This window comes from Kickxella alabastrina (assembly GCF_025024165.1).
Source record: "Kickxella alabastrina strain RSA 675 chromosome Unknown BX661scaffold_1, whole genome shotgun sequence".
Classification (NCBI taxonomy): domain Eukaryota; kingdom Fungi; phylum Kickxellomycota; class Kickxellomycetes; order Kickxellales; family Kickxellaceae; genus Kickxella; species Kickxella alabastrina.
In genome coordinates, this window is record NW_026251472.1 from 864,680 (window position 1) to 882,605 (window position 17,926).

The following is a 17,926-nucleotide window of genomic DNA, read 5'->3' on the forward strand; positions in this document are numbered from 1 at the left end:
TCTTGTTTCATTGTGAAAAATATGTAACAGGCGGGCATGGGAGCGACAAAAACAAACAAACAACTTATTTATTATCTATTATTTCTACTGCTGTTCCGTTAAGTTCTCAGAATGAAAAGTGCGCACATTTTTGTAAACAAAGACATAATAGACGTGCATCCAGCGTAATCATCCTGGTCAAATACTCTTCACGCTGTCGCTCTCAAATGTTGTTTTGTAAATTCATTCCTACACAATTGAAACGTCAAATATTTAACTCCACACACTTTCACACCTTCCATCCTAAGGGCCTGATGACAATTAGAGTGCATAACAACTCAGAAACAATGAGAACCCCGGTTTTTTCTCAGTGGCCATGTGCATAAAGTGCAAAACTTGCGACATTGTATGAAATGAACACGATACAGTTTCTGTAATTTTTCTTTCCTTGAACAAAAAAATTGACAAGGCCAGGCAAGCAAGGTCATATGCTGAGCGTCGGAACTGACGGCTTTGCAACATGGCAAAGCTGGATTACATAGATGGATGGACACAGATGATTTGTCCTGGCGCTGTCCTACCTCGCCTGTGCGCCTCCTCAGTCCGTTGCCCACAGTGGAATAAACAATGATCATTGGTCGATTGCTTGCGGCAATTTAAGCATAAAGGAGAATTTTAGCGCGATGGGAAAATGGGGGCGAAAACTCAATCTAAATCTCTAGAGGTCGAACGTAAAAAGTATTCCGGACTTGATCAATAAATAAAAAAGTTGATGTTCCGGAATATTGCTCAATCGATAAAAAAATCGATAAAAGGGTATTTAAATGGAAGGGGCAGTTGAGAAATTCTAAACCTTCTTTTCTCGATTCGATAAAACTTTATTCCATTTTTATTTTATTTTCTGCCAAAACTTTACCATTCAACACTAGCAATGGCTTACAACAAGGCTGCCAATGCTGCATTCGCTTGGCTCGGGCTCATATTCTGGAGCTTTCAACTAGCACCACAAGGCAGAGTATCAGTTTACATTGCTTAGTCCACTATGCAGAGTGTATTTTGTCATTTTTTTTTTCCCAATGAAGAAGCTTATTTTCCTATTTGTGATAGTGCGTGTGTTTTGCTCTTGTACTTTGTAGCCTGGCAAAACTACCGCCGCAAATCAACCCTGGGCGTCTCGGCCACTATGCTCTACTTTTGGTACTTTGGAGGCATGCTTTACGGCGCGTTTGCCGTGGCCAAGGACTTGTATATCGGCCTTATCATCCAGCCTCAGCTGCTGTCATTCTTTGCATTGATAAACATTCTGCAGATATACTGGTACCGCTACAAATTTAGCAAGGTCAAGGTCGCCTTGATATGCGTTTTTCTGTGTGCCGCTTACGCCGGCTTGCACGTCGGGATGTGGAAGGCCACTGAGAAGGCGATAGACAGAGGGCAGGAGGGCGCTGTCACCTTTTTGGGCGTGCTTCCGGCAATCATTATTGCGATCGGCTTCTTTCCTGAGTTTTACGAGTGCTTCAAGGAGCAGTCTGTCGAGATGAGCAACTTATTCATCATGCTTGACATCATGGGCGGAATCTTCAGCACAATCAGTTTGGCGTTCGACTACACATTCGACTACATCGCGTCGATTACATATCTCATTGTCATACTTCTTGACTTTGTGCTCGCGGCAATGAAGGTTTACTATTATATGAGGGGCACGCAGGGGGCTGGGCACAAGGCAGAGAAGGCCAACCGGTCTGCCGAAAAGGGGGCCAGCATTGCCAGCAAACGCAGTATTCAAAAGGAGCTGGCCTCAAAGGGCCTGGAGGAATGCTGAGCAGCCTCTGTTATTTTATATATATATATATTTTTTAAATTTATTGACCAAAATGTTCACAAATAGAGCCCCAAGTACACGACACAAATGTTCACGAGCAGCAGGATCAGCGATAGCTGTAACGAGCTGTGCTGGTGAATGTCGAGCGCGGACAGCACAAGTGTAAGCCCCGTCAGAGCGGGCATTGTCGCGCTGCACTCGCTTCTGTCAGCAGTGTTCCCACCCACCATGATTTGCAGCGCGTACATCTTGGCCAGCAGAATGGCCGTTTTGGCACAGAAGGCAGGGTCGATATTCACTGCGCTTGCTTCGGCTATCAGCCGCGGTGGTGTCGAGCGCGGCCGCTTGGCCGAGGGCACATCTGGCGTCTTCGCGTCGGTGCGATCTCGCTTTTGGCTGGGTTCAGAATGCAACATATCGGTTTCGCTGTTGACACTAATACCTTTGCTTGCAGCAACACCCGGCGCCGGCTCTTCAAAGTCGGCCCAGCATTCGTCAGACGACGGCGTCGACGAGTAGCCGTGCCTGTCCGGCGATTGCGGGCGCGAGCTAGCGCAAGACGATCCGTCTGCGCTATGCCGCCTGAATATCTCAGAAATGCGCGTATCGGCGCTTGGCGGTGCGCGCATCTGCATATGGTCGCTGAAGGTCCCGAGCGTGTGCGGCTGGGGCGAAATGATTAGCGCCTGCGAGTCAGCAGCCGTAACCTTATGCTTGGGAGCCTTCTCAGTAGCTCTAGGCTGGGGAGTCTGTATCCCTGATGTATCGCCGCCAAAGCTGCTCGTCATGTTCAAATCTTGGAGCTCAAAGCGCGAATCGTCGCGAGCCCGAGAGCGACAGAGATCCTCATGCTCGTTGATCTTTCTGATGACCTCACCGACATCGGGCCGCCTGTCCTCGTTGTGGTCAAGCAACTGCTGCATTATCTGGCGCAGATCGAGGGGTATGTCCTCGGCGCCCCCAGGACGCTGTGTCTCGGAAAAGTCCACGTTTCTGAACCTCAGCACGTCACTCCGCAGCCTGTCGAAATCGTCAATGTCAATGTAAGGCAGCCGGGAGTAGCACAGGTAGTAGAGCACCATGCCCAGTGACCACATGTCGGACTTTGTTGAGTAGCTGTCTAAGAAACGACCGGTGCTGTCGACCATCAGAAGCTCAGGTGCCATAAATTCAAGCGTCCCTGTAGCCCCCGTCCGGTCGCGCTTCTCCAGATGCGACAGATCCTCGCATTCGCCGAAATCCGTTAGCATTATGCGCGGAATCTCGCCGCTAGTCTCCTTATTGTCCGGATCCTTCCACTGCAGCAGTAGATTCATATGCTTCAGATCACGATGTATGATCTTCAACTGGTGCAGGTGCGCCAAGCCGTTGCAAATGTCCGCAAACAAGGACCGAATCTGATTAATAGTGAGCATACGCTGGTTGGTCTGTGATGCGCCGGGAGCTGTATCTGGTTTGGCAGGAGCTGATACGCCTCCTTCAATGCGGCTTTGACGCCGCTGCTGAAGGATCTTTTGCTTCCAAGACATGGTTGAACTGCCGGTTCCGGCCGCAAATGCCTTGGGCTCCATGAACTCCTGCAGGTTGCCCCCGTTGGCATACTCCATGAGGATGAATAGGCAAGGCACATTCGGCCCAAAGCTTGTCAACTGGTGCATCTCGAGCCATGAGTGCTTGTATTCGACCACATTGTGGTGCCGTAGACTCTCCAGCAGCTTGACCTCGCGCAGCATGCGCCTGAGCCACTGGTGGTTGTTGCCCACTGCCACCTTTTTGACGGCATAGTGGCCCAAGTACACGCCATCCAATATATGCTGGCACGAAAACACCGAGCCGCGTAGCCCCTTGCCGAGTTTGTTTTGTTCTGTGAAAAAGCGTTCGTAGTAGCCCTGGTTGAACGAGTTTGCCGATACACCGCTGGCAGCTGCTGTGCTCTCGGGGGAAGACCCACCGCTGATAGGGTTGTCGTCGTCGTTGTCGCTAGCCATAGACGGAACACGCATCGAATCTTCTAGATCACTGTGGCTGATGTTGTATCCAGCGTCGCTGCCCTCAAAGCCAGCGCGATCGGTTGGCATGCGCAGGGAGCGCCGAACCGCAGTTGGCGGCCTGCGATAGCCGCCTTTGCCCTCAAGCGCTAGCGTTGGCTGTCGCGGTCTCAGAGATCGTGCCAGAAACTCAAAGTATTCTCTGTCGGCGGTTGTGGTGGCCATAGTGTCCAGCGACGCCTCAGGACTCGTGAGCGGACGCCAGGGCGTGGTAGTGGCATGCGCAGGCATTATTTGCAAACACGTTGGGCATATGTGAGCATCCTCAACATGAATATTGACTGAGCTGTGGTTGTTTGGAGCCGATACTGTCAGAGCACTTGATGTTTGACCCAGCCTGTGTGGCGACCGCGGAAGCCCCAGGCCTCGCGGAACTATGTGCCGCAACTCGACTTCGTTGTTGTCCTGGTTGTACATGACAAGCTGACCTGTCTTCCGTTTGTACCTAGCCAAATTAATCAATGAAAAAACAAGCCATAGGGTTGAGTATGTGTCAAGACACTAATACCAGCACACCTTTATGCGCGCAGTGGTGTCATAACAATGTTGGAAATACATATTTTCACTTACAGAATCACTCGCCACGGAGAATACGGCACCAGCTGGGTGTTACGAATAATCGGGGCCAAGAGAGGACTTTGGGCGTTGTTGGGAATTGCGGCAGTCTCGTTGGATAGAACTGACGGCCCATGGGACTGCGAGCGCTGTATACCCCGACGGGGGTGAGCACTTGATTTCATATTTTGTTTAAAAAAAATTAAAACGAATTGCTTGGACGAATTTAAAATAAAAATATTTAAAATAAAAAATAAAAAAACTGAAAAATAAAGAACTGAAAAAATAGTTTCGCGACTTTATTTCACAACTTCGAAGGAAACAAAATTTTTAAGAAAATCGGGCGGTGATGTCACGAATCATATCATGTCAAAGTATCGCCTGATTGGGATTCATCATTTTTAATTTTGATTTGGCTAGAGTCGGAGTCGGAGTAAATTAAAATTAACTGGCACCTGCACACACATTCATTCAAAAATCAGATCAGATCTCAGCACGTATTTGTAGCTGTTGTGAAGCTCGAGGGCCTCGTGCTGGAGACAATCAGCGCCATGCTTGTGCAGCAGCGCCAGCCCAGCTTCTGGCCTCACGCTGACAGGCTCCATGCGACGAGCATAAAATACAGTCTCACCTCCCGACGCTCTGTCGTTGGTACGGAAACGCAGGTCATCAACCGCATTCAAATACACGAGCAAAGTGTACTCGGATCGGCGGCCCCGGCTGTCAAAAAAGTAGTCGTCATAGTGCTTGCCGAACCGCTGACCCGGGCCATAACAGTAGAGGCGAATGTTTTCAAACAGTCCGGCCGGCGATTTACCGTCAGGATGACGCCATCTGCTCAAGAGCTTGGCCATCCCCGAATCCTGCCACAGCCTCTGCGCACATTCCTCGCTGATTATGCTACACCGAGCGTTGTTTCGGAACGCTTCTCCGCGCTTTGGCACTCTGGGAGTGGGAATGCACTGATCGTCAGCTATTTTGATAAAAGCATTGCACTCTTCCCTGTCCAACAGGTTTTGAATAAGAAATATATGTCCCGTCACAAGCTCCGAAACAGCCAGACCTGTTTTCCATTTTAGCTTGGGCCAAACAATGGGCTTTGGAACGGTCGCCTGGGATGCATGCGCTGTTGAGGCGCTGCTTGTACTCGCTGGTGTGCTCTTAGTAGTATTTTTGGCTTTGCCCATCGTAGTGCTAACAATCAATTTATCTCAAAAAACCCAAAAATAATTGCTGATATTGAAAGCACCCAATTAAGCCATAGCTTCCGAAAAATTAACAAATGCTGCACCGCCTTAGCTATTGGTCATTGGCCTATGGGAACGTCCATCCGAACAGTGTGAGATATTTTTGAATGGTATAATTTATTGGCCGTAAATCTTTCAAGAGCCTATTTTCTAATGCGCGTAATTTTGCTGACAATTTCTCTCATTTAGAAATGACCAATAGAGCTAAATTTTTTAAGTATTTCTTGTCATAATAAGCCGAATCCTCCACCCAGCTATTTTGGAACGGGACGGCGGGCTCAAGCACGCATATATTCTTGGGTAGTCGAATCTAGCTTCCGAATAAACCATTCCAAATATAAACTACGAGCGAAAAATATTATTTTTTGTTTTCCAAAATAAGCTTTTTGGTAAACATCCAAAGCATACATTGTTTGGCCGCGAGCTAAATAAAAATTGCGATCACGTTACAAAATGCTATTTCAAAGTGCATTTGGAATCTTGACTCGAAAAAGTCAACATTTTAAATTGACAACACATTTCGTGAATGCGATGCCAATTTCCTGTCTTTTGCTTCCGTGTTTACCATTCTGGGTTTTTTAAAAGTATATCAATTAGCTCCAGCTGTTTAGATTATCACAACCGTGTTTACTTTGTAATTGGATACGTGGTATGCACATTAAAATTTTGGCTTTTACTTGGACACAATATGTAATGCAAAAATACCTACAAATATATATATTTATATGTTAATGCACGCTTTCACAAATTTGTATGTTTGGAGCAAATACACACCACTAAACAAAACAACAATAAACAAAACAAAGCAAATCATTTGCCAAAATAAACGCAAATCCCATTGTATCATTTCGAGTAGTTAATTTTACAACTTGGCACTACTATTTACAAATATGTATATATTTTAAGGCAAACTAGTATGTATGTGTCAGTTCAAACAAGATATTTAAGTGTCAAAAATGACACTGTAGCCAAAATAATTGCTGTAAAAGTAGGATATTTATAAATATAGCCCGTATATCTATTTGTTTACCAAGTTCTATTTTTATTTTCTTGGCACAGCATCTCTTGCATGCCATGCACCAAAACTTTGCGCTAAGCGTCCCTATTTTCGCTATTTGCCTATTTAAAAATAGTATCTATGCAATGTCGATCGCGCTTACAAAAAATGGAATTTTGTTGTATACCTGTTTTTTGTTGCAAATTATAACCATAAATGTACGATGTGCATGCAAAAGAATTTGTTTGTTTACATTTTCTTCTTCTAAGAATACCTATATGCAAAGATTGCCCTGGCTGAAATCTGAGATTGTATTTTGCATTTTCTGGTTTTCAAGTAGGTTCAGGCAATGTCTTTTGAGAGTTTGAATGACGCCGATATCTATTTTGGATACGGCCTCAGTACAGGTGAATTGTCATGGGGAGACAAAAATGTTTTTGCGGGCTACAGTAAGTTGAAGCGGATTTAATTTTCCTCTGAATGGCAAAACAACAACACTATCTTTTTCATCTATTGCATTCGATGATGATTTGCAGAATTACTCTCTTTTCTCCTGCTCCCTAAATTCACTCGTTGAGTTTTTCCGTATTATAAACGCGCAATAAATAATTGATCCTATTGGATATCGAACCTGGCAATCATTCGACCAGATCAAAACAAAGGCTGATCTCCGATTGCTACTAATTTATTGAAGTTAAATTACAGCTCATTATGAGGACTATGCTCACAATTGAATTCCGCACCGCATATGCCCATTCATTCTCAAGCATTGCAATGTCGTTGCTTTTTTATTTGACATCTTGGCTGCACGTATAGCCATGGAATGGATGTATGCCCTTTTAAGGTCCCATTTAGCTTTTATGCGCGGTAAGATGACAGAGTGAAAGTCTTGTTTTTTTGTAATTGTTTTGATTTGGCAGACATTGGCCGCAAATAATCGGGGAGAGGGGATTAAGAAATATGTGGACATCAATTATGATTTTCGCTGTTTTGTCCCGGAAAAAATTGGCTCCGATTTCTCCCAGCACTCTTTAATCCAAAAATATTCTTATCCTGTGAATTTCCTAGTCAATTACCTGTGTTTTATTAGCACCTCACATATATTTAGCGCCGATTATTACACACAGCCTATTTTTATTCTACAGATGCACTCCATTTCCGTTTTTTGTCAGAAGTGTTTTACATGTTCTTTTTAATTAAATTGATCGTTTTGTTTTGGCCAGACGGACATATCGGCCATTTATTCAGTGTTTGGGTGTGAATGTACAGTGTGTTTGGGTGTGTGTCCCGCAACATTGTCAATCCCAGGAACTTAGAAGCATCAATGCATTTGTACTAATCTACAAACAAGTCTTATCTGTTTTCATTTCCGGGGAATAGAAACTGGATTTTGCCCTGGTACAGAGGGATTTGATGGCACTATCTCGCCCGTCTCTACGCTTCTCAACGCTGTTTCTGGAATTGGGGACGACGAGTGTTTGCGTCAGGCTAGCATCAATGCAGGCATTGGTGCTGGGGTTCTTAAACCAGATGGAGTGCGTGAACTTGGAATTGAAATCACAAATGATAACATAAACAAAACCGAAAGCGAAAACGCATACTTCGAATCGGACATTTTCCATTGGGTAGCCAGTGGACTCCCCAACGCCCATTTTAATGATGTCAGTAGGATAAGCAGCTTCGAATCCAATTATTCAGCACTGTTGCAAAACAGCGTTTCGTGCTTGGAACTCATGGATTACAGCGACATACAAAAGCTTTTCCCAGACAGTGAGCAAAACCCGCTTCGATTTCCGAGCGATATGTACACGCCGCGCTGGATACGCGGCATTGGTAAAAGGAAGGAAGGAATCTGTCCAATTTGCCATGCCAATGGTGTGCTAAACTGGCGGCGCATGAAATGCAGTGCATACTGGTAAGCAAATTTGATAGGATCCTAAAATCGCGGAGATTATATTGTGCTAACAGTACCGGAATGTAAACATCAGCCAAAAAGAAAACCTTTAGCAAGATATCTGCACTAATTCGCTTTATGATCCACCATATGTACACAAATAATATTGTTTGTCGATTGCTTGTCTGAAAATTTGACTAATTTTACCTAGGTACCATTTGAATTACTTTCATGGAGTTTCTTCTCTAACTGGACGGCCATTCCCAGAGCCGGCAGCTACCCGCATCGTCCGAAAATCTACTGAGCGCGGGTGCCGGCAGGGTCTGTGCAATGTATGCAACTCCTGGGTTGATATTGATAGCTCGAGAAAAGTGCAGATCAATGTTCCAGAGATTTACTGGTGGAAGCACATACAGGCATGCATCAAGCGTACGTGGAAGCCCGAGTAGCTGCAGATCAGCAACAGTTTAGCCTGCTTGAACTCCTATTGCTTCCAACACAACTGCCTGATCAGCATACATATGCGTGTATTATTCGATAAAGAATGTTTTTCAATAAATTGTATCATATCAAATCTCTGACCCAATCACAAACCCAAACCCAAACACAAAAATATTGTGTTTATACGGACCAAAATAAAGTCCGGAGCAGAAAATATACATATAATTTAAAAATAAACACGAACGATCGACGGTCTGGTGGTCTCCGCGTTCATATTCCCTTTTCCCAAAACAGGGGCTCGTGCCCTGGGCATTTTCCACCCCTCCCTTTTATTTTTATTTTTATTTTTACTCACTACTTTGGAGGAAATCCTAGCTGGGCAAATAGGGAGGTATGAATGTGCGATTGATGCACAGCGAGACAGCCCAACTGTGCTATGCATGTCTCTGGTGCCGCTGTTTAAACTTCACCTCATTTCTATGTGCAGCAATATCGATATAAACAAATCTGACGGTAAAATTAGTGGTCCCTTATTTTTCGCACCCACATTACTGGGGAGAAAAAACAAAAACAGTACAGGGTTGTAAACCCGCAAGCGAACAGATGCAAGCAAGTATTAAGAAGCCGAGAAAGAGAGTAATGCCCGTACCCTTAAAAGACAATGGTGCAGCCGAGCAAAAAATTTAAAATCAGCAGTTTTCCCCCTAAAAATCATCCCACTTTTTTTTAACTATTTTTACAGCCCTTAAACTTACCACTATTTGTACAGCCTCCATATTTGTGCGTCCGAAACTTAGTTATTAGCCGTTAACCTCGTAGAGCACACGCATTTTTATTTATTTCCACGTCCGACAACCTTTGTCATCCAGACATCAGTTACCAATCCAGCTTTATATATTCTGTTCAGTAGCTCCAACACGGGCAATTGATTTTCTTTTACTCCTTTCTATCTACAAATTAATTATTACACTCAAGCTTTTGCACTTTTCAAGCTTTTGCTACGCTACGCGCAGAACGCATATGTTGGCACACGCGCGGCAATAATTCGAATACATTGAGCACACTAGCAATATTTCCTTTATATTTATATTCTCACCTCTAGCGCGTTGGTTCACCGCCCCTTTATTATCGCAATATCGCATTATCTCTATATCCATCTTCACAAACGTGTAGACTTATTTATTTATTTCGCCACACATTCAACTATTCATCTCCATTTTTACTTATTCATTATCGTCTATTTCAGCTTTTTGGTGCTTCTTCATTTTATTACTTTTTCTAATCTTATTGTCTTAATTATTTTCTTAAAATAACCAAAATTTTTTTACGGCAGATACCAATTCACAGACTCTCCACTGCCCACTGTACGCGACTAACTTTAGCTCCAGCTGCATACTTCCTGTTCATAATTTAACCGTTTTTGCCGTTTAATACCATTTATTGCTGACCATCGCACTATTTCACGATCAACTCTGGACGCTTCTTGTAAGTATATCGAATCAAGTTGAATTCTTTATATTATTTACTCCCTCACAACGTGCACAGTTGGGGCGTATCTCCAGCCTTGCCCGTTGATTTGTGCTAATACGTGCTATTATTGAGACACACCCAAATGCGGATATGATAATGCGCCCTTATGTTTATTTATTCTCTGCACATCGCTTTTTATATTATTACAATTTTCGTCCGCGCCTTAATATTTCCTAATCTGGTCAGTTTATTTGTGCTTTTGGAAGCTGCAATATTGTTGTTTAATTGTTTCTGATGGCGGCGTATGCTATGGATGCCTGTCATTAATGGCCCGGGTCAACCAAACAATCACACATTGCCAATTCTGTATTATCTATCAATTTTCAATCATTCAGCTTTGTTAATGCCTGCTGCTTATCTCAGCCATTTCCTCAGTTAATCTTATTGATGTTGCTTACATTTTTTACACTGTTAACCGTTGTTATTTGTCGACTGTATGTGCTCTGTCCATTGTTTTGTTTGCACACAGTGCTCAGCGTTGTTGGGAATTTCACTTTTTTATTCCCATGACCATTGTTTGTACCGAATCCTTCGTTATTTCTATATTGAGCCGCGCCTTTTAAAATTGCACAATTGCAGGAGCTTGTGACCAACGCTATCCAATGCCCTAAATTCTCAGATGCATTAATATTTACACCAACGCCCTTGTTCATGATGTTGGGTCATTTCTTTCAATTAATTGGACTCGAAGCAAAAACAAGAAGCCAGATACGCAAATTTACCAATTCTCAGAACAACGTGCGCTTGTTTCTGCGAATAAATATTGTTCATTCATTTAATTAATGAAAAATATGGCATAATGCGCTTCGATGTTTTCCTATTTAATACTCTAAATTAAAATGCTTCATAAATAATAACTGGTTGCTAATGCTCGACTAAGCCTTTTTGTTTATATTATCTTCATTCTTTCATTCCATTTATAGGCAATATCTACGGTCGATCTTTAAACAACATACCGTTAGCACCATCGTCGCCGTTTGTTCTCACGTACACTCTCATTCGAAGCAACAGAACAACTCAACTCCAAGAAAATTTTCACAACTTCAGAACAAAGCGCCATCGCATATTTTGCTCTCCGCCAGCGCCACTTCTCTCTTCACGCTTGCTACGTTCCTAGTCTGCACCCGTCGCCAATAACTCAATATTTGTGGTTGCTTTTTTTACCGGCGTTTTTCCCTTTCAGCAAGCCAAAACAAGAACGCAGCTGCCACTCCTGTCTAATTAAATAGCATCCCATTGTGAGGTAGTATTCCCTCTGTTCCCCTCTTTTTTCGTCCACGCGTCCTGCACCTTCTTTCTCCCTTTTTGCACCCAACGCTAACAGGGCCAATGTACGCCAGTGTGCACGATCAGCCACCGCCTGCACTGTTGTCGCATTCAATTCCGTCAAAGTTCGCTGCCTCGCCAACCTCCGGACCAACAACTAAACAGCCGCCGTCTCCAGCTCTCTTCAACTCTTCATCAATTGAGCGTCTTTGCCCCACTTCTTTTACTCTAGCGTCCTCTTTGCCAACCACACACGCGCTCTTCCTGCCTCAATTGTCAAAGTCCAGCTCTGACAATTGTGCTCCACCCAAGAAAAGCTCCCGCCGTACTGTCCTCAATGAGCCGATGCAGCGGAGTCCTTATTCGCGAGATACGACGGACATTTCCGACCAAGACCTGCGGCAAATTTTGGACAGTGAAAACATCAGCGGGCTGCCGGCCCCTTACTGCCTTGTGCCGCATTACGAGCCTCAACCACCATTGCCTCAGGGTGCAGCAATGCAAGATAGCAGCGCGTTCCACAGCGGCAATGCGGGTTACAGCTTAGCCTGCGCACAGCCGAGCATGGCAGCAGCATTGGCAGAAGCGGCCGGTGAAAACTCTCGCAGGCGGACACGCACAACTCTCACACCATATCAGTTGCGTGTGCTCTTCAGGGTTTGGGAGCGCATACAATACCCGTCAAGTGATCTGCGCTCGCGCCTGGCATCGAATCTGATGATGACGCCTCGAAATGTGCAGATTTGGTTCCAAAACCAACGACAAAAGACAAAGGAACGCGCTGAGCTGCGCCGCCGTACCCACTCGCCCAGCATGCACGCAGCAGTCATAGCCAGCATAAGAACATCATCATCCCACCACGGTCACATTGCCCAGCACCAACCATTGCCGGCATACCAGCATCATCATGTATACTCGTCGCCTTTGGCATATCCGACCGACTTTGGTGCTCGTGAGAGCCATCCTAGCGCCATCTCGATGCCCGGAAGGTCGCCACCAGAGTCGCCATTCCGGTACACTCACGGCCCACCACCAGCGCCGCCCACTGTCCAACCTTCGCCACAGTATCATGAGCATTCGGCGACAGCGGCGGCATTCGCGGGAGAGAATATGTCGATGCACAGAGCATCGGAAGCTTCAAGCGCGTACTCTATGCTAACTCCTCCGGCACTGTACCCGTATACATTTACCCAGCATCCCTCCAGTCAGCAGCAGCAGCAGCGGTCGCCAGTTATTCCGCCTCATGCCCACCATTACACACATGCACGCCCATCGTCCTCAGCGCCCGCGCCGCCCCACTACCCCGCATCGCCGTCATTTTTGCAAGACTCGTTGACGCAGCGCCAGCAACACTCATCGGTGCAAAAGTATATTAGCTTGCGGGCCCCTGAAATGAGCTCTGAGCGAGTTCAGCCAACGCGTTTGTCGCAACACTCGGGTTCGTCGCCAATTGACATCCAGCACACCATTCCGTCGCCCGCTACACCGATTTTTTCCGCCGAGCATATGCACAACCACTCGCCTAGGCTTCTGTCGTCAATGTCCATGCTTACAATGGCATCTCCGGTCGTCGCGGCTTCCAACTCCCCCCGGCTGCCATACGAACAGCCAGCGAGCCGGCGGACGCGGCTGACTGATATTCTCAACCCAATTGACCACGCCACTGAAAACACAGCCACGGACAACAATAGCAGCAGCAACAGCCATTTGGAGCGGCTGCCCAGCCTTGGAAGCGTGCTTGCATATGTGCAGTCCGAATCGGCGGACAGCTCTTCAGCCATGAACACAACTTCCACGGGTAGTGAGACTAATGCTGCTGGTACATCTTTGGCTGCTGAAAAGTGGCGGCCTTGGTAAGGCACACGCTCTTTGCGAGGGTTATGTGCCAATGACTCCCGTGAGCTGCGCATATTAGAATTATTCACGCAAACATCAGTCACAGCGGTCTGCAGTCCGCAAAATTTACCACCTAATCCTTTTCCACATTATATAACTTAAACCGCTGTAGTATAATTATTATCTCCCCTTTTATATATAAAATATTTAAACTTATACACAAAATATATTCAATTTGTCTTTTCGGTGCTTGTGCCTCTGTTCCCATTCAGCATCGTGGGCCTTTTTTTATGGGTGTTTTATTTGTGTTTGTAGTTTTCAGCGATTGTCACACAAGCACAAAACAAACTGCAAACACCAAAGTATCTAAGATACAAAACAGTACGCACAATCATTGTGCACCCATTATAAATATTCGGCTGAACTTGGGTTGTATTATAAACACGTAGCTGAGCTATGCTCCGTTATCCTGGTGCCTAAATGTGTAGCAGCGCTTAAGTGTAAAAAAACTAATACTGCTTTTAAAATTGCCCAGTTAATGAATATTGTAGTTGTGGTAATCATAATCAGAAAATGGTGATCAATCACATTCTTCACACAGCAAGATTTGCCATAGCCTAATAATAAGCAGTGGTGGAGTAAATGCGAATTTTAAGCTCACATTTACACGCTTGCTCAAATTGTGCATCAGCCCCAAGCCATTTTGCGGCTGACAAGAAACAGAAGCATCCAGCCGTATCTGCTGAGGAATTCTCTCTCTTCCCAACTTGCAATCTATACCCTATCATTTTGTTTTTGGTTATATAAAATGGTCAGTCTCGTTTTTAATAAAAAGTCGCATCCATCGGAGGGACAGTCGCATCGCATCGCATTGCATCCATTACGGCCGGTTGCAGAAACAGATAGATACACGGGTCATAAAACGGAGACAGAGCTTGCAAAGGGAATGCGTCAATTTTTATTGACGACAAATTTTTGAAATTTGAATTCGCAGTTTTTAAAATTCGAATTGGGCGAGATTTCTCAGTTTTGAATCGGAAACACGAAACATTTCTCTTTGCGCTTGTGGGCTCTACGGAACCGGTTTATTGGCACCGGCTTTGTTTTGGTGACTGGAACTATTATGCACGGACAGGGCGTGGCCAGGACTTTTTACACACGCCAACCTTGCTTTGACAGTCGTGAATCTGCTATTTTTGTGCTTAAATCGGAGAGACCAGCTTTCTAAATCCATTTTCCAACGTATGCCAATTGCGCACTTTTTACCCTTACTCTTGTTACTCTATAGGCAAAGCGCACTAAGAAGGTCGGAATCACCGGAAAGTACGGTACCCGTTATGGTGCTTCCCTGCGTAAGCAGGTGAAGAAGATGGAAATCACCCAGCACGCCCGTTACACCTGCACCTTCTGCGGTAAGGACAGCGTCAAGCGTACCGCTGTTGGTATCTGGAACTGCCGCGGCTGCAAGAAGACCATTGCTGGTGGCGCCTGGGTTGTCTCGACTCCCGGCGCTTTGACCGTCCGCTCTAACATCCGTCGTCTCCGCGAGGTGCGTGAGCAGTAAATGGAAAATATTGGTTTGGACCATACTTTTGTATCCTTTTCCTTTAATAACACATTGATAAACGAAGCTGTACAAGTGTTCATTGAATTATGTAAAGATAATTGCAATTTTTTTGTTGCAATTAGCAAAGTGTAAAAATGATACTACGATTGACTGATCTTGGTGGTTGAGGCGATTGAACCGAATCAAGCTGCAATTGATATTACAGTAACCAGCTGCCGTTACGATTGACGCTTATATTATTATTCGAGTTTCTTGCTCGCTCGTTCGCTTCCCCATTTGATCATTATTTTTGCTTTCCAGCCGTGCATATTTTCGCCGAGGATATGTTTCAATACACTTGCGTGTCGGCGGCTGCAGCATGCAGCAGTATAGCGAAATGAACGCGATACACGACACGCTGAAATGTGTGCTGGCGAGAGAAGAGAAAGACTAGAATACTTCATCTCCCACATAACAATGACGTTATAATGGCGGTTTGTACATACCTCTATCCTACTTGCAATTACTTTACAAAAAACTTAACTTTACCCCGTTGACTCTGCTCGTCATGGCTCAAGCGCTGACTCTCTTGCAAAGGACACTACTGGTAAGTCTGCTTGCGACTGTCGGCGTACTGCTTGCATATGGCTACCAGGATGTGCATTTGGTTCCGGGAAAGCACTACTTGGCCCAGAACATGCAGCCATTGCACAAAATTGTGCGCAAATACATGCGCTACTCGACAGCTGCAACCGCATTCGTCGAGCTCCAGAAGGGCTGGTCATCGTGCGGACTGGCGTGCAAAAGCCAGGACGTCCAGGACGTGGTTCTCAACTACACATGGCATGTTAATGTGCCGCTGAGCGACGGCTTCATTGCTGTCCATCCGTTGGACAACGAAATTGTGGTGGCCTGGGCAGGCACCCATCGGTACCGCGCAGTGATCACAGACATGTCTGTGGTTACAGTGCCGTTTATACCTGGTGCCAGAATGGGTGTTCACAGTGGATTTTTAGATTCAGTGCGTGGTGTGATAGACGAAGTCAAGACCCGGCTGAAAATGCTTTTGGTCGACTACCCCGACAGCATGGTTATTTTTACGGGCCATTCAAAAGGCGGTGCAGAGGCCGCACTGAGCGCCCTAGAGCTCGTGCGCAGCATCCCCGAGTTGAGGAGTCGCATGCGGGTGTGGACCTTTGGCGAGCCGCGGCTTGGGGATGTTGAGTTTGCCGGGTATTACAACAGTCAGTTAGGTGCGGTAACATACAGGGTGACAAGTGCAGCCGACCCTGTGGTCGCCATGCCGCCGCAATTCCTGTTCAATTATTGCCACCACAACCTGGAAATATGGCTCATTGGAACTCAGGGCGACGTCTATGTCAGCCAGAATCGCACAGGTTGTTTTGAGGATCCAAATGCCAGCCAGTCTGTAAGTTTTTACGAAAGATCCATCTCGTGGCACAAAAATTACTTGGGGTTGCCACCGCCAGACCATGCAGCGGCCGAGTTTAGCTGGTGACTAGAATGAGCATGTTGCTCTCTCTCTCTGTCTATCTGATTCTTTCAGACAAATTTATGAAAAAAGAGGCTTGCACATGCTTATTTTTTGATCGTCGCAATAAATAAAGCGACGCTCTTGTTTTAGCAGGTTTCTAGCTAGTAGTTATAATACAGGTTTTATTTTGCAAAAGCATTGCTTACCGAAACTGTAAATACATCTGGGACGATCGAGATCGGATGGTTCGTCCCTATTATCCACGTGTTTTTTTTCCTTTTCCTTTATTATTTTTGACCAGAGAAAAAAGAAAATGATGTGTAGTAAAAAACCTGATTGTCTCATTTTTAAAATAGAATGGTGCGTTTTTTATTTGTTGAGGTGCATTGAAAAGACAAGAAACACAACAATAAGCATGTTCAAGATAGAAGAAAAAAGACAGACTGTAAAAAATAAATAACCGAATGAGGACTTTGGGTGCATGGAACCATCTAATGGAACATAGCGTCGAGGATTCACCTTTTCTTTTGCTCTTGCGACAAAAGAAAAGCAGTTGCAAACATCGCCTCACTCTGGTCTAATAGGTCACTATTACTAAACTGGTAAAAAATGAAGCAAAATAAATAAGAGATTGGTTGAAAACGTCCCATGACAACTTATTTCATTGTACTTTTGTGAATGTGTTTCAAGATCACCACACGCCCTAGTTAGTCCTGCACGTATCTTTTTGTTTATTTTGTTGTCCTTGCAAATATGAAAAAGTATAACACGGGCTCATTTTATGTATTTTTATGTATTTTTCTGTTGTCGCTAGGGGTTCTCTTTGTCGTTCAGTTGCCCTCTTCTCTTCTCCTCTTTTATTCCTCTCCTTTCTCACAATAGCCATCTTTGCCTTTATTCTTTAATTATATTCGCTCATTGACACCCCGTATTATTTAGGCTGGCCTTTGCTTAAAACCACGCACCGTCAATCCATTTAGTCGTCCAGCCATCCTCTCTTCTCGAACGCCGCAACAAACAATACCCGTTTGCTCGTCAATTTTTTGCCTATTGCTTGCGACAGCCGCAAGAGGATACAATTTTGTACAGCTTCATTCGCCACATACGTTGATAGACCGTGGCGCACGCGCAGTCCGCCCTTCTACTATATCTCAAGGCCCTGATCGACATAAGCATCAGCATTGGCATTGTAATCGATATTGAATCCAACGCCATCAACGTAAGCGGGAGATACAACCCCCCATTTCGTCCAGCATACACGATTGTAAAC

The 17,926-nt window shown here is 45.1% G+C and overlaps 7 protein-coding genes across 7 annotated transcripts; 5 read left to right on the forward strand and 2 right to left on the reverse strand.

Moving 5' to 3' along the window:
• The first annotated feature begins 842 nt into the window (after window positions 1–842).
• On the forward strand, window positions 843–1,884 carry BX661DRAFT_175449 (uncharacterized protein). The gene is made up of 2 exons (XM_051534070.1): window positions 843–989; window positions 1,116–1,884. The coding sequence occupies exons 1-2, from the start codon at window positions 911–913 to the stop codon at window positions 1,799–1,801; spliced, it is 765 nt and encodes a 254-aa protein (XP_051395133.1). The 5' UTR covers window positions 843–910; the 3' UTR covers window positions 1,802–1,884.
• On the reverse strand, window positions 1,812–4,687 carry BX661DRAFT_175450 (kinase-like domain-containing protein). The gene has a single exon (XM_051534071.1). It carries the CDS (start codon window positions 4,264–4,266, stop codon window positions 1,858–1,860), a length of 2,409 nt encoding a protein of 802 aa, XP_051395134.1. The 5' UTR covers window positions 4,267–4,687; the 3' UTR covers window positions 1,812–1,857.
• BX661DRAFT_175453 (uncharacterized protein) lies at window positions 4,676–5,640 on the reverse strand (the record flags this gene model as incomplete). The annotated part of the gene is made up of 1 exon (XM_051534072.1): window positions 4,676–5,640. A coding segment is annotated over exon 1 (716 nt), but the record flags the coding sequence as incomplete, so codon positions are not given.
• A 1,357-nt stretch (window positions 5,641–6,997) lies between these two features.
• On the forward strand, window positions 6,998–8,991 carry BX661DRAFT_195353 (uncharacterized protein; the record flags this gene model as incomplete). The annotated part of the gene is made up of 3 exons (XM_051537933.1): window positions 6,998–7,049; window positions 8,053–8,183; window positions 8,812–8,991. 3 exons carry the CDS (start codon window positions 6,998–7,000, stop codon window positions 8,989–8,991), a joined length of 363 nt encoding a protein of 120 aa, XP_051395136.1.
• Window positions 8,992–12,394: 3,403 nt separating this feature from the next.
• Window positions 12,395–12,559, forward strand: BX661DRAFT_127592 (Homeodomain-like protein; the record flags this gene model as incomplete). Its single annotated transcript, XM_051532489.1, has 1 exon — window positions 12,395–12,559. A coding segment is annotated over one exon (165 nt), but the record flags the coding sequence as incomplete, so codon positions are not given.
• Window positions 12,560–14,277: 1,718 nt separating this feature from the next.
• BX661DRAFT_175458 (putative RPL43B-60S large subunit ribosomal protein) lies at window positions 14,278–15,350 on the forward strand. Its single transcript, XM_051534073.1, has 2 exons — window positions 14,278–14,426; window positions 14,904–15,350. The coding sequence occupies exons 1-2, from the start codon at window positions 14,424–14,426 to the stop codon at window positions 15,177–15,179; spliced, it is 279 nt and encodes a 92-aa protein (XP_051395138.1). The 5' UTR covers window positions 14,278–14,423; the 3' UTR covers window positions 15,180–15,350.
• A 346-nt stretch (window positions 15,351–15,696) lies between these two features.
• On the forward strand, window positions 15,697–16,954 carry BX661DRAFT_175460 (Alpha/Beta hydrolase protein). Its single transcript, XM_051534074.1, has one exon. It carries the CDS (start codon window positions 15,730–15,732, stop codon window positions 16,678–16,680), a length of 951 nt encoding a protein of 316 aa, XP_051395139.1. The 5' UTR covers window positions 15,697–15,729; the 3' UTR covers window positions 16,681–16,954.
• Window positions 16,955–17,926: the final 972 nt, after the last annotated feature.

Bases quoted from the DNA above. Each gene is read 5' to 3' on its own strand.
- BX661DRAFT_175460 (XM_051534074.1), top strand. From the start codon at position 15,730: ATGGCTCAAGCGCTGACTCTCTTGCAAAGGACACTACTGGTAAGTCTG.
- BX661DRAFT_175450 (XM_051534071.1), bottom strand. From the start codon at position 4,266: ATGTACAACCAGGACAACAACGAAGTCGAGTTGCGGCACATAGTTCCG.
- BX661DRAFT_175449 (XM_051534070.1), top strand. From the start codon at position 911: ATGGCTTACAACAAGGCTGCCAATGCTGCATTCGCTTGGCTCGGGCTC. The intron at 990-1,115 runs GCAGAGTATCAG...TGTACTTTGTAG, and splicing joins CTTTCAACTAGCACCACAAG to CCTGGCAAAACTACCGCCGC.